This window comes from Scardinius erythrophthalmus (genome assembly GCF_964197995.2).
Source record: "Scardinius erythrophthalmus genome assembly, chromosome: 17".
Taxonomy (NCBI): domain Eukaryota; kingdom Metazoa; phylum Chordata; class Actinopteri; order Cypriniformes; family Leuciscidae; genus Scardinius; species Scardinius erythrophthalmus.
The window spans coordinates 40,801,888-40,816,649 of NC_138237.1; the positions used below are offsets into that span (position 1 = coordinate 40,801,888).

Sequence of the window (14,762 nt, forward strand, 5' to 3'; positions counted from 1 at the left end):
TAATTTATGGTAACACTTTATTTTACAGTGTCCTTGTTACACGTTACGTGAAATACAGTAGTAACTGTAAATTATGCATAATTACATGCAACTAACCCTAAACCTATAGTACATGAAGTTAATTAATATTACTGAGTACTTACATGTACTATTCAATATAAATATTAACATATTAACAAATAAATCAGTAAAATAATGATACATTTTTTAACCTACTGTACTAGGAAAGTTAAGAGGGCTCAGATTAAATGTCACAAATCTGTGAAGAGCAGAAGTTTAAAAGGGTATACTGTTAAACATTTTCAGGTTATACTAAATAGTATCAACTGGATGGAAATTACCAACATATGTGATGTTGATACAGCATGGGATTGCTTTCAATCTATTTTCTTGGAAATTCTTGACAAGATAGCCCCATTAAAAGAGACCAGGATTAAACAAAGATCACAGCCTTGGATAAATAATGATATCTTGGACACCATTTACCTGAGGGATAAAATTTTAAGTGAGTTTAAAAGAACCAAACTGCCTGTTTTATTTAAGGAATATAAAGTAATTAGAAATAAGGTTCAGCGAATGGTGGATGAGGCGAAAAAGGATTTTTTTATGTCTAAAATTGAGGAGCATAAAAGGGATCCCAAGAAATTGTGGGAAACTCTTAAAGGGTTAGTTCACCCAAAAATGAAAATTCTGTCAGTAATTACTCACCCTCATGTTGTTCCAACCATGTAAGTCTTTCGTTCATCTTCGGAAGACAAATTAAGATATTTTTGATGAAATCTGACAGAATTCTGACTCTTCCATAGGCTTCCAGAGTGACCGAAACTCGCCGACCCAGAATAGTTATTAAAAACATCGTTAAAATAGTCCAAGTGACTCCAGTGGCTCAATCTTAAGTATATCAAGCGACGAGAATACTTTTTGTGCGCAAAAACAAACAAAAATACCGACTTTATTCCACTATTAAATTCCTTCTCTCTGGGCCTCGTAGTGTTTTTGCGTAGCGCGTCTGTGTTGCACGTCACCACGTAGGCTCACAATTGGCCGAAGCAGGTCATGTGTGTGATTCGTGATGACGTGCAACACAGACGCGCTACGCAAAAACACTACGAGGCCCAGAGAGAGTTTCGATCACTCTGGAAGCCTATGGAAGAGTCAAAATTCTGTCAGATTTCATCAAAAATATCTTAATTTGTGTTCCGAAGATGAACGAAAGACTTACATGGTTGGAACAACATGAGGGTGAGTAATTACTGACAGAATTTTCATTTTTGGGTGAACTAACCCTTTAAGCCTTTGGGGACAAAAGAGAACCCTAAGCAAAAACAAGGTAAAATAGGCCTGGATATTAATGGGTCCATATTGTATGATAAAAAAGTGGTGGCAGATACTTTTAATAGTTTCTTCACAACAATTGCAAGTAAGCTGGAAATTTTCGCCCTGTATCTATCTTGTGTTCAATATAAAAAATTGTGGAAAGTATAATTTATGAGCAAATAGACAGTTATTTAGCAGAACATAATCTTTTATTTGACTTGGAATCAGGTTTTAGAAAGGCCCATTCCACTGATACCTGCCTGCTTTATCTTACAGACTTTATTAGGAAAGAGGTAGAGAAGGGGAAATATTGTGGCATGGTGTTAATAGACCTTCAAAAGGCCTTTGATACGGTTCAGTATGATGTCCTTTTGAACAAACTAAAAGCCCTAGGATTTTCTCCAGCATCTCTTCAGTGGGTGAGGTCATACCTGATGGGTAGAGAACAGGTGGTAGATGTGGAAGGGACCTTGTCATCACCACTTAAATTAACTTGTGGAGTTCCCCAGGGGAGTATTTTGGGTCCTCTCTTTTTTTATTATATGTTAATGATATGTCGTCAGCTATAGACGGTAATTTGTTTTTATTTGCAGATGACTCAGCTATTCTAGTCTCTCATAAAGACAAATCAGAGGTGGAAAGTCTGCTTAGTTCAGAACTCCTTAACCTCAGTGTTTGGCTAACAGACAACAAGCTGTCTCTCCACCTTGGTAAAACAGAGTCAATTCTTTTTGGGTCCAGAGATAAACTGAAAAAGGCTATGGGGTTTAGGGTAGTCGTGGGTAATGTTGAAATTACAGCCAAGGAATCAGTTACTTACTTGGGCTGTATATTAGATAATAAATTATCAGGGGAGCTTATGGCTCGAAAAATCATCTCAAAGGCAAGCCAAAGGACTAAATTCCTAGCAAGAATATCCAGCCTTTTAGATAGCAAAACCTTAAAAATCCTGGCAGATGCGCTTGTTCAATGTCATCTTGACTATGCCTGTATATCTTGGTACACAGGCATTACTAAAGGTCTTAAAGACAAGCTACAGATCTGTCAAAATAAACTAACCAGAGTGATTCTTAAATTACATCCTAGAACTCATCTTCTTGCGTACCATTTCTCCAGTCTTGGGTGGCTCAGAGTGGAGGAGAGGGTTTCTCAACTTAAACTGTGTTTAGTTTATAAAATAAGAAATAATCTGGCACCCAAGTATTTATGTGATTACTTTTCAAAAATTAGTGATACGCACAAGTACTGTACCCGGGGGAGTTCCACAGATTACAGGCCCTGCCGCTTTAGGAGCTGTGTGGGAAAGTACTCTTTCCTATACTCTGCAGCTGTCTTGTGGAATAGTTTGCCTTTAAACATTAAACTGTTGAGCTCTTCATATTATCATTTTAAATCTTCAAAAAAAACTGGTTATTAAACTTATAAAGGAAAAAAAGAAGAAAGGAAATAGAAATAGAAATCTTTGAAGTAGTAGGAATACTGTATTATTTGCTTGTGTGTCTGTTTGTCTATCTGGGAATTTAGTCCTATATATATATATATATATATATATATATATATATATATATATATATATATATTTTTTTTTTTTTTTTTTTTTTTTTTGATTTATTGGTATGCTTCCCTTTTTCTTTGTTTTCAATGTTGTTAGTTTATGTACTGTCACTTGTCTTCCATCATAAGGACCACAATGGAAACAAGCCTTTGGGCTTTTTGTGTTTTTTTCTATCCTTTTGAACACTTTGTGTTGATTGTTGTTGTTGTTCAATACATTTTTCATTCATTCATTCATTCAAATAATTGAAATGATTAAGTTATAAAATCCCATTAACTGAAAGCTCTTCATGGTTTACATTTCTTATTATTAATGAATTTACCTTTCTTTCTTTCTTTCTTTCTTTCTTTCTTTCTTTCTTTCTTTCTTTCTTTCTTTCTTTCTTTCTTTCTTTCTTTCTTTCTTTCTTTCTTTCTTTCTTTCTTTCTTTCTTTCTTTCTTTCTTTCTTTCTTTCTTTCTTTCTTTCTTTCTTTCTTTCTTTCTTTCTTTCTTTCTTTCTTTCTTTCTTTCTTTCTTTCTTTCTTTCTTTCTTTCTTTCTTTCTTTCTTTCTTTCTTTCTTTCTTTCTTTCTTCCTTTCTTTCTTTCTTTCTTCCTTCTTTCTTTCTTTCTCCAATTATTTTAGTATGATTGAGATGCTATTCTAGTTTAAAAAATATATATATATATAGATTTTTTTTAATTAGGTTTTGTTTTTGTTTTAATAATTTTGCTGTGTGTTTTTGTCATCTTTATTAGTTATTGTTTAAATCAAGCTTGAGATCTTGACGGGCCTTCAGATGTGGCCTTTGACACTTGAGCACTACATGACTAGCACTAGTTAGTGAGCATCATTATGTGCTCCTCACGGGTTCCTCCTTCACTAGTGTTAGGGTCAGGGTTAGAAACCTCCTGGGACTCATGACTGGAGGAGAAGAGTTTGCATTAGTGTTTATTAAGCAACGTCATTATTCTTTTTTCACCTGGATGATAAATGATCAAACCAAAAGAACTTGTTTGTTGTTGTCCTGTGAGGATCAGTTTTCTGCTGAATCCTGTGTGTTCAAATCTGCCTCAGACCTGCATTTTGCTCACTGCTTTGCATAAAAGCAAAAGATGTGAGACAGGTGGCCGCTTGAATCGCCCTGAAACACCAGGACAATTAGTATATACATATATATGTGTTCATACTCAGCTCAGGAGATGATTATTATATTAAGAATATTTCAGTATCCTATAAAGCTCTTGAAAGCCCTTGACACTGCAGACTAAAGAATCGAACAGGACATGTTCATCCCACAGAGACCAGGCCAATGCAAATATAAATGCAAACACAGATGCAAACAAGTACCAAACGAACAATTCAACAATACGTCTTTCATGCAGTTATTGAAATGAGCTTTAGCACAGATGTCCTCCTTTCTCAGTCTCTCTGTCCCGTTTGTGTGTTCCAGATGGGAGACGGCGCTCGGCGGTCCATGATGGGCAGCGGCTCCGAGCTTCTCTCCTACTACCATGAGGACGCCAAGACCCTGTACGAGGTGTTCCAGCGAGGCCTGCACATCACAGGTGAGAATCAGTTCAGTTCAACACACACCTGCACATCACAGGTGAGAATCAGTTCAGTTCAACACACACCTGCACATCACGGGTGAGAATCAGTTCAGTTCATGTGTTCAACACACACCTGCACATCATGAGAATCAGTTCAGTTCAACACACACCTGCACATCACGGGTGAGAGTCAGTTCAGTTCAACACACACCTGCACATCACGGGTGAGAGTCAGTTCAGTTCAACACACACCTGCACATCACGGGTGAGAGTCAGTTCAGTTCAACACACACCTGCACATCACAGGTGAGAGTCAGTTCAGTTCAACACACACCTGCACATCATGAGAATCAGTTCAGTTCAACACACACCTGCACATCACGGGTGAGAATCAGTTCAGTTCAACACACACCTGCACATCACGAGAATCAGTTCAGTTCAACACACACCTGCACATCATGAGAATCAGTTCAGTTCAACACACACCTGCACATCACGAGAATCAGTTCAGTTCAACACACACCTGCACATCATGAGAATCAGTTCAGTTCAACACACACCTGCACATCATGAGAATCAGTTCAGTTCAACACACACCTGCACATCACGAGAATCAGTTCAGTTCAACACACACCTGCACATCATGAGAATCAGTTCAGTTCAACACACACCTGCACATCACGAGAATCAGTTCAGTTCAACACACACCTGCACATCACGAGAATCAGTTCAGTTCAACACACACCTGCACATCACAGGTGAGAATCAGTTCAGTTCAACACACACCTGCACATCATGAGAATCAGTCCAGTTCAACACACACCTGCACATCACGGGTGAGAATCAGTTCAGTTCAACACACACCTGCACATCACGGGTGAGAATCAGTTCAGTTCAACACACACCTGCACATCACGGGTGAGAATCAGTTCAGTTCATGTGTTCAACACACACCTGCACATCATGAGAATCAGTCCAGTTCAACACACACCTGCACATCATGAGAATCAGTCCAGTTCAACACACACCTGCACATCACGGGTGAGAATCAGTTCAGTTCAACACACACCTGCACATCACAGGTGAGAATCAGTTCAGTTCAACACACACCTGCACATCATGAGAATCAGTCCAGTTCAACACACACCTGCACATCACGGGTGAGAATCAGTTCAGTTCAACACACACCTGCACATCACGGGTGAGAATCAGTCCAGTTCAACACACACCTGCACATCACAGGTGAGAATCAGTTCAGTTCAACACACACCTGCACATCATGAGAATCAGTCCAGTTCAACACACACCTGCACATCACGGGTGAGAATCAGTTCAGTTCAACACACACCTGCACATCACGGGTGAGAATCAGTTCAGTTCAACACACACCTGCACATCACGGGTGAGAATCAGTTCAGTTCAACACACACCTGCACATCATGAGAATCAGTCCAGTTCAACACACACCTGCACATCACGGGTGAGAATCAGTTCAGTTCAACACACACATCATGGTCACTGGATTCAGAAGCACTCAGCCCAGAGAGGCTCACCACCTCACAGCCTGAATCTGATTCATGCAAATCATGTTCAGTCACACAGTGCCTCATCTGTGGTCACATCTGAACGGGTCACACCAGTAACATCACACACTAAAAACTCGTCTTGTTGAAGGCTTATACAGTAAATATATTGTGATGGATCGACTGCCTCTCCCTAGTACTCACGCCACCCCGTCCCTTAACTCGCCGCCCTTCGCCAGGTTCCCGACTGGAGTGTGTGTGATTGGAGAGGAGGGATTGGCAGTGTGTGATGAGGCACGTGATGAGTGTGTGTGTGATTGGAGAGGAGGGATTGGCAGTGTGTGATGAGGCACGTGATGAGTGTGTGTGTGATTGGAGAGGAGGGATTGGCAGTGTGTGATGAGGCACGTGATGAGTGTGTGTGTGATTGGAGAGGAGGGATTGGCGGTGTGTGATGAGGCACGTGAGGAGTGTGTGTGTGATTGGAGAGGAGGGATTGGCAGTGTGTGATGAGGCACGTGATGAGTGTGTGTGTGATTGGAGAGGAGGGATTGGCAGTGTGTGATGAGGCACGTGATGAGTGTGTGTGTGATTGGAGAGGAGGGATTGGCAGTGTGTGATGAGGCACGTGAGGAGTGTGTGTGTGATTGGAGAGGAGGGATTGGCGGTGTGTGATGAGGCACGTGATGAGTGTGTGTGTGATTGGAGAGGAGGGATTGGCAGTGTGTGATGAGGCACGTGATGAGTGTGTGTGTGATTGGAGAGGAGGGATTGGCGGTGTGTGATGAGGCACGTGATGAGTGTGTGTGTGATTGGAGAGGAGGGATTGGCAGTGTGTGATGAGGCACGTGATGAGTGTGTGTGTGATTGGAGAGGAGGGATTGGCGGTGTGTGATGAGGCACGTGATGAGTGTGTGTGTGATTGGAGAGGAGGGATTGGCGGTGTGTGATGAGGCACGTGATGAGTGTGTGTGTGATTGGAGAGGAGGGATTGGCGGTGTGTGATGAGGCACGTGATGAGTGTGTGTGTGATTGGAGAGGAGGGATTGGCGGTGTGTGATGAGGCACGTGATGAGTGTGTGTGTGATTGGAGAGGAGGGATTGGCGGTGTGTGATGAGGCACGTGAGGAGTGTGTGTGTGATTGGAGAGGAGGGATTGGCAGTGTGTGATGAGGCACGTGATGAGTGTGTGTGTGATTGGAGAGGAGGGATTGGCGGTGTGTGATGAGGCACGTGATGAGTGTGTGTGTGATTGGAGAGGAGGGATTGGCGGTGTGTGATGAGGCACGTGAGGAGTGTGTGTGTGATTGGAGAGGAGGGATTGGCGGTGTGTGATGAGGCACGTGATGAGTGTGTGTGTGATTGGAGAGGAGGGATTGGCAGTGTGTGATGAGGCACGTGATGAGTGTGTGTGTGATTGGAGAGGAGGGATTGGCGGTGTGTGATGAGGCACGTGATGAGTGTGTGTGTGATTGGAGAGGAGGGATTGGCGGTGTGTGATGAGGCACGTGAGGAGTGTGTGTGTGATTGGAGAGGAGGGATTGGCGGTGTGTGATGAGGCACGTGATGAGTGTGTGTGTGATTGGAGAGGAGGGATTGGCGGTGTGTGATGAGGCACGTGATGAGTGTGTGTGTGATTGGAGAGGAGGGATTGGCAGTGTGTGATGAGGCACGTGATGAGTGTGTGTGTGATTGGAGAGGAGGGATTGGCGGTGTGTGATGAGGCACGTGATGAGTGTGTGTGTGATTGGAGAGGAGGGATTGGCGGTGTGTGATGAGGCACGTGATGAGTGTGTGTGTGATTGGAGAGGAGGGATTGGCGGTGTGTGATGAGGCACGTGATGAGTGTGTGTGTGATTGGAGAGGAGGGATTGGCGGTGTGTGATGAGGCACGTGATGAGTGTGTGTGTGATTGGAGAGGAGGGATTGGCAGTGTGTGATGAGGCACGTGATGAGTGTGTGTGTGATTGGAGAGGAGGGATTGGCGGTGTGTGATGAGGCACGTGATGAGTGTGTGTGTGATTGGAGAGGAGGGATTGGCAGTGTGTGATGAGGCACGTGATGAGTGTGTGTGTGATTGGAGAGGAGGGATTGGCAGTGTGTGATGAGGCACGTGATGAGTGTGTGTGTGATTGGAGAGGAGGGATTGGCAGTGTGTGATGAGGCACGTGATGAGTGTGTGTGTGATTGGAGAGGAGGGATTGGCAGTGTGTGATGAGGCACGTGATGAGTGTGTGTGTGATTGGAGAGGAGGGATTGGCGGTGTGTGATGAGGCACGTGATGAGTGTGTGTGTGATTGGAGAGGAGGGATTGGCAGTGTGTGATGAGGCACGTGATGAGTGTGTGTGTGATTGGAGAGGAGGGATTGGCGGTGTGTGATGAGGCACGTGATGAGTGTGTGTGTGATTGGAGAGGAGGGATTGGCAGTGTGTGATGAGGCACGTGATGAGTGTGTGTGTGATTGGAGAGGAGGGATTGGCGGTGTGTGATGAGGCACGTGATGAGTGTGTGTGTGATTGGAGAGGAGGGATTGGCAGTGTGTGATGAGGCACGTGATGAGTGTGTGTGTGATTGGAGAGGAGGGATTGGCAGTGTGTGATGAGGCACGTGATGAGTGTGTGTGATTGGAGAGGAGGGATTGGCGGTGTGTGATGAGGCACGTGATGAGTGTGTGTGTGATTGGAGAGGAGGGATTGGCGGTGTGTGATGAGGCACGTGATGAGTGTGTGTGTGATTGGAGAGGAGGGATTGGCGGTGTGTGATGAGGCACGTGATGAGTGTGTGTGTGATTGGAGAGGAGGGATTGGCGGTGTGTGATGAGGCACGTGATGAGTGTGTGTGTGATTGGAGAGGAGGGATTGGCAGTGTGTGATGAGGCACGTGATGAGTGTGTGTGTGATTGGAGAGGAGGGATTGGCAGTGTGTGATGAGGCACGTGATGAGTGTGTGTGTGATTGGAGAGGAGGGATTGGCGGTGTGTGATGAGGCACGTGATGAGTGTGTGTGTGATTGGAGAGGAGGGATTGGCAGTGTGTGATGAGGCACGTGATGAGTGTGTGTGTGATTGGAGAGGAGGGATTGGCAGTGTGTGATGAGGCACGTGAGGAGTGTGTGTGTGATTGGAGAGGAGGGATTGGCGGTGTGTGATGAGGCACGTGATGAGTGTGTGTGTGATTGGAGAGGAGGGATTGGCAGTGTGTGATGAGGCACGTGATGAGTGTGTGTGTGATTGGAGAGGAGGGATTGGCGGTGTGTGATGAGGCACGTGATGAGTGTGTGTGTGATTGGAGAGGAGGGATTGGCAGTGTGTGATGAGGCACGTGATGAGTGTGTGTGTGATTGGAGAGGAGGGATTGGCGGTGTGTGATGAGGCACGTGATGAGTGTGTGTGTGATTGGAGAGGAGGGATTGGCAGTGTGTGATGAGGCACGTGATGAGTGTGTGTGTGATTGGAGAGGAGGGATTGGCAGTGTGTGATGAGGCACGTGATGAGTGTGTGTGTGATTGGAGAGGAGGGATTGGCAGTGTGTGATGAGGCACGTGAGGAGTGTGTGTGTGATTGGAGAGGAGGGATTGGCGGTGTGTGATGAGGCACGTGATGAGTGTGTGTGTGATTGGAGAGGAGGGATTGGCGGTGTGTGATGAGGCACGTGATGAGTGTGTGTGTGATTGGAGAGGAGGGATTGGCAGTGTGTGATGAGGCACGTGATGAGTGTGTGTGTGATTGGAGAGGAGGGATTGGCGGTGTGTGATGAGGCACGTGATGAGTGTGTGTGTGATTGGAGAGGAGGGATTGGCGGTGTGTGATGAGGCACGTGATGAGTGTGTGTGTGATTGGAGAGGAGGGATTGGCGGTGTGTGATGAGGCACGTGATGAGTGTGTGTGTGATTGGAGAGGAGGGATTGGCGGTGTGTGATGAGGCACGTGATGAGTGTGTGTGTGATTGGAGAGGAGGGATTGGCAGTGTGTGATGAGGCACGTGATGAGTGTGTGTGTGATTGGAGAGGAGGGATTGGCAGTGTGTGATGAGGCACACCTGACGAGAATGAAGCCTCATCACCGCCGCTGTTAAACGCTGAGCGCCTCTCCTCGAGACACCGCTCTCTTCCCTGTGCTTGCACACTGGTGTCCTCGTGGGTCCAGGAAGATAGTGCGGAGCTGACACCACTCCCTCTGTGTCTGTCGTTTGCTCCTCCCGCCACAGTATATATATATAAGAGTGCATGACATTCTGAAGGCCACCGTTTAATTTTAACCCTGAGCTCGACTTCACCGCGTGATGAATTACTGCTTCCTGTAACCACACACACTTTACTTGCACCAGACCAACAGCACTGAATTAAACACTGTATATTTACATAGAAACCACTGTTGAACAGAGAATAAAGGGTCGTATGGGAAACACTTTATTATAGTTAACGCATTAATTAACAACAAGCATTTTTTACAGTATTTCTTAAGCTTTGTTAGCGTTAGTTAATAAAAATACAACTGTTTATTGTTAGTTCATGTTTGCTCAGGTCCATTAAACAATGTAAACAGATGCAACTTTTGATCATGTATTAGTAAATGTTGAGATTAACATGAACTAAGATGAATAATGCTTTAGAGGTATGGATCATGGTTAGCTGATGTTGTGAGCGTCGTGTTTGAGATGATCGGATCTGACGTCTCTCTCTCACTTCTGATGTTCTGAGCAGGTGATGGACCGTTTCTAGGCTCCAGACTCCCCAATCAACCCTACAAATGGCTGTCCTATAAAGAGGTGAGTGTAGGAGTGTTGTGTGGTGTGTGTAAGCGATGGTCCGATGCAGTCTGAACTGTGTGTGTGTGTGTGTCCCGCAGGTGTTCCGCAGGGCAGAAGACTTGGGCTCGGGTCTGTTGTCTCAGGGATGTCAGCCCAATACGGCTCAGTTCATCGGGGTGTTCGCGCAGAACAGGCCTGAGGTAAAACACCCCCAAACACCATCCTCCTAAAAGAGCAGTTCACTTTAAAATTCAAATTAGCCCATGATTTTCTCACCATCAAGTCATCCTAGGTGTATATGACATTCTTCTTTCAGATGAATACAATAAGAGTTATATTAATAAATGACCTGGCTCTTCCAAGCTTTATAATGGCAGTGGATTGCAACCAACAGATTGAAGCTCAGAAAAGTGCATCTATCCATGATAAATGTGGATCTATCCATAATAAAAGTGCATCCATCCATGTGTAAGAAAAATATTAATATTTAAAACTTCATAAAGTACAATAACTAGCTTCTGGCCAAAGAAACATACAAGCACAACTTATACGAGTAATGCGACGCACTGCTGATTTACGCTACGCCATGATGCACTACGCTACCTCTGATGTCGTAAGTTGCACTTTAGCCGTCAGTAGACTGTGTATGAAGCTAGCATTTTACGTTATAAAGTTTTAAATATGAATATTTTTCTTACACAAACTCGTTTTGCTTCAGAAGGCCTTTATTAACCCCCCGGAGCCGTTTGGAGTTCATTTATGATGGACAGATGCACTTTTATGATGGACAGATGCACTTTTATGATGATAGATGCACTTTTATCATGGATAGATGCACTTTTATCATGGATAGATGCACTTTTATCATGGATAGATGCACTTTTATGATGGATAGATGCACTTTTATGATGATAAATGCACTTTTATCATGGATAGATGCATTTTTTATCATGGATAGATGCACTTTTATGATGGACAGATGCACTTTTATGACGATAGATGCACTTTTATGATGATAGATGCACTTTTATCATGGATAGATGCACTTTTATCATGGATAGATGCACTTTTATGACGATAGATGCACTTTTATGATGGATAGATGCACTTTTATGATGATAGATGCACTTTTATCATGGATAGATGCACTTTTATCATGGATAGATGCACTTTTATCATGGATAGATGCACTTTTATGATGGATAGATGCACTTTTATCATGGATAGATGCACTTTTATCACGGATAGATGCACTTTTATCATGGATAGATGCACTTTTATGATAATAGATGCACTTTTATGATTGATAGATGCACTTTTATCATGGATAGATGCACTTTTATCATGGATAGATGCACTTTTATGATGGACAGATGCACTTTTATGATGATAGATGCACTTTTATCATGGATAGATGCACTTTTATCATGGATAGATGCACTTTTATCATGGATAGATGCACTTTTATCATGGATAGATGCACTTTTATCATGGATAGATGCACTTTTATGATGGACAGATGCACTTTTATGATGATAGATGCACTTTTATCATGGATAGATGCACTTTTATCATGGATAGATGCACTTTTATCATGGATAGATGCACTTTTATGATGGATAGATGCACTTTTATCATGGATAGATGCACTTTTATGATGGATAGATGCACTTTTATGATGATAGATGCACTTTTATCATGGATAGATGCACTTTTATCATGGATAGATGCACTTTTATGATGATAGATGCACTTTTATGATGGATAGATGCACTTTTATGATGATAGATGCACTTTTATCATGGATAGATGCACTTTTATCATGGATAGATGCACTTTTATCATGGATAGATGCACTTTTATCATGGATAGATGCACTTTTATCATGGATAGATGCACTTTTATGATGATAGATGCACTTTTATGATGGATAGATGCACTTTTATCATGGACAGATTCACTTTTATGATGATAGATGCACTTTTATCATGGACAGATGCACTTTTATGATGATAGATGCACTTTTATCATGGATAGATGCACTTTTATCATGGACAGATGCACTTTTATGATGATAGATGCACTTTTATCATGGATAGATGCACTTTTATGATGATAGATGCACTTTTATCATGGACAGATGCACTTTTATGATGATAGATGCACTTTTATCATGGATAGATGCACTTTTATCATGGATAGATGCACTTTTATGATGATAGATGCACTTTTATCATGGATAGATGCACTTTTATCATGGACAGATGCACTTTTATGATGATAGATGCACTTTTATCATGGATAGATGCACTTTTATCATGGACAGATGCACTTTTATGATGATAGATGCACTTTTATCATGGATAGATGCACTTTTATGATGATAGATGCACTTTTATCATGGACAGATGCACTTTTATGATGATAGATGCACTTTTATCATGGACAGATGCACCTTTATGATGATAGATGCACTTTAATCATGGATAGATGCACTTTTATCATGGATAGATGCACTTTTATCATGGATAGATGCACTTTTATGATGATAGATGCACTTTTATCATGGATAGATGCACTTTTATCATGGATAGATGCACTTTTATGATGATAGATGCACTTTTATCATGGATAGATGCACTTTTATCATGGATAGATGCACTTTTATGATGGATAGATGCACTTTTATCATGGATAGATGCACTTATATGATGATAGATGCACTTTTATGATGGATAGATGCACTTTTATGATGATAGATGCACTTTTATCATGGATAGATGCACTTTTATCATGGATAGATGCACTTTTATGATGATAGATGCACTTTTATGATGGATAGATGCACTTTTATGATGATAGATGCACTTTTATCATGGATAGATGCACTTTTATCATGGATAGATGCACTTTTATCATGGATAGATGCACTTTTATCATGGATAGATGCACTTTTATGATGGATAGATGCACTTTTATCATGGATAGATGCACTTTTATCATGGATAGATGCACTTTTATCATGGATAGATGCACTTTTATGATGGATAGATGCACTTATGATGGATAGATGCACTTTTATGATGATAGATGCACTTTTATCATGGATAGATGCACTTTTATCATGGATAGATGCACTTTTATGATGGATAGATGCACTTATGATGGATATATGCACTAATATGATGGATAGATGCACTTTTATGATGATAGATGCACTTTTATCATGGATAGATGCACTTTTATGATGATAGATGCACTTTGATGATGGATAGATGCACTTTTATCATGGATAGATGCACTTTTATGATGGATAGATGCACTTATGATGGATATATGCACTAATATGATGGATAGATGCACTTTTATGATGATAGATGCACTTTTATCATGGATAGATGCACTTTTATGATGATAGATGCACTTTTATCATGGATAGATGCACTTTTATGATGAATAGATGCACTTTTATGATGGATAGATGCACTTTTATGATGAATAGATGCACTTTTATGATGATAGATGCACTTTTATGATGATAGATGCACTTTTATCATGGATAGATGCACTTTTATCATGGATAGATGCACTTTTATGATGGATAGATGCACTCTTATCATGGATAGATGCACTTTTATGATGGATAGATGCACTTATGATGGATAGATGCACTTTTATGATGATAGATGCACTTTTATCATGGATAGATGCACTTATGATGGATAGATGCACTTTTATGATGGATAGATGCACTTTTATGATGGATAGATGCACTTTTATCATGGATAGATGCACTTTTATGATGATAGATGCACTTTTATCATGGATAGATGCACTTTTATGATGATAGATGCACTTTTATCATGGATAGATGCACTTTTATGATGGATAGATGCACTTTTATCATGGATAGATGCACTTTTATGATGATAGATGCACTTTTATCATGGATAGATGCACTTTTATGATGATAGATGCACTTTTATCATGGACAGATGCACTTTTATGATGATAGATGCACTTTTATCATGGACAGATGCACTTTTATGATGATAGATGCACTTTTATCATGGATAGATGCACTTT

At 41.7% G+C, this 14,762-nt stretch overlaps 1 protein-coding gene across 2 annotated transcripts in view; it reads left to right on the forward strand.

Moving 5' to 3' along the window:
- The window catches only part of acsl6 (acyl-CoA synthetase long chain family member 6), a 123,300-nt gene that overhangs the window by 76,887 nt on the left and 31,651 nt on the right, over nucleotides 1-14,762 (forward strand). For both annotated transcript variants that reach the window (XM_081391013.1, XM_081391012.1), the window contains exons 3-5: nucleotides 4,305-4,419; nucleotides 10,630-10,694; nucleotides 10,775-10,876. In XM_081391013.1, the coding sequence (XP_081247139.1) occupies nucleotides 4,305-4,419; nucleotides 10,630-10,694; nucleotides 10,775-10,876 (282 nt within the window). The remainder of the gene's footprint in view (nucleotides 1-4,304; nucleotides 4,420-10,629; nucleotides 10,695-10,774; nucleotides 10,877-14,762) is intronic.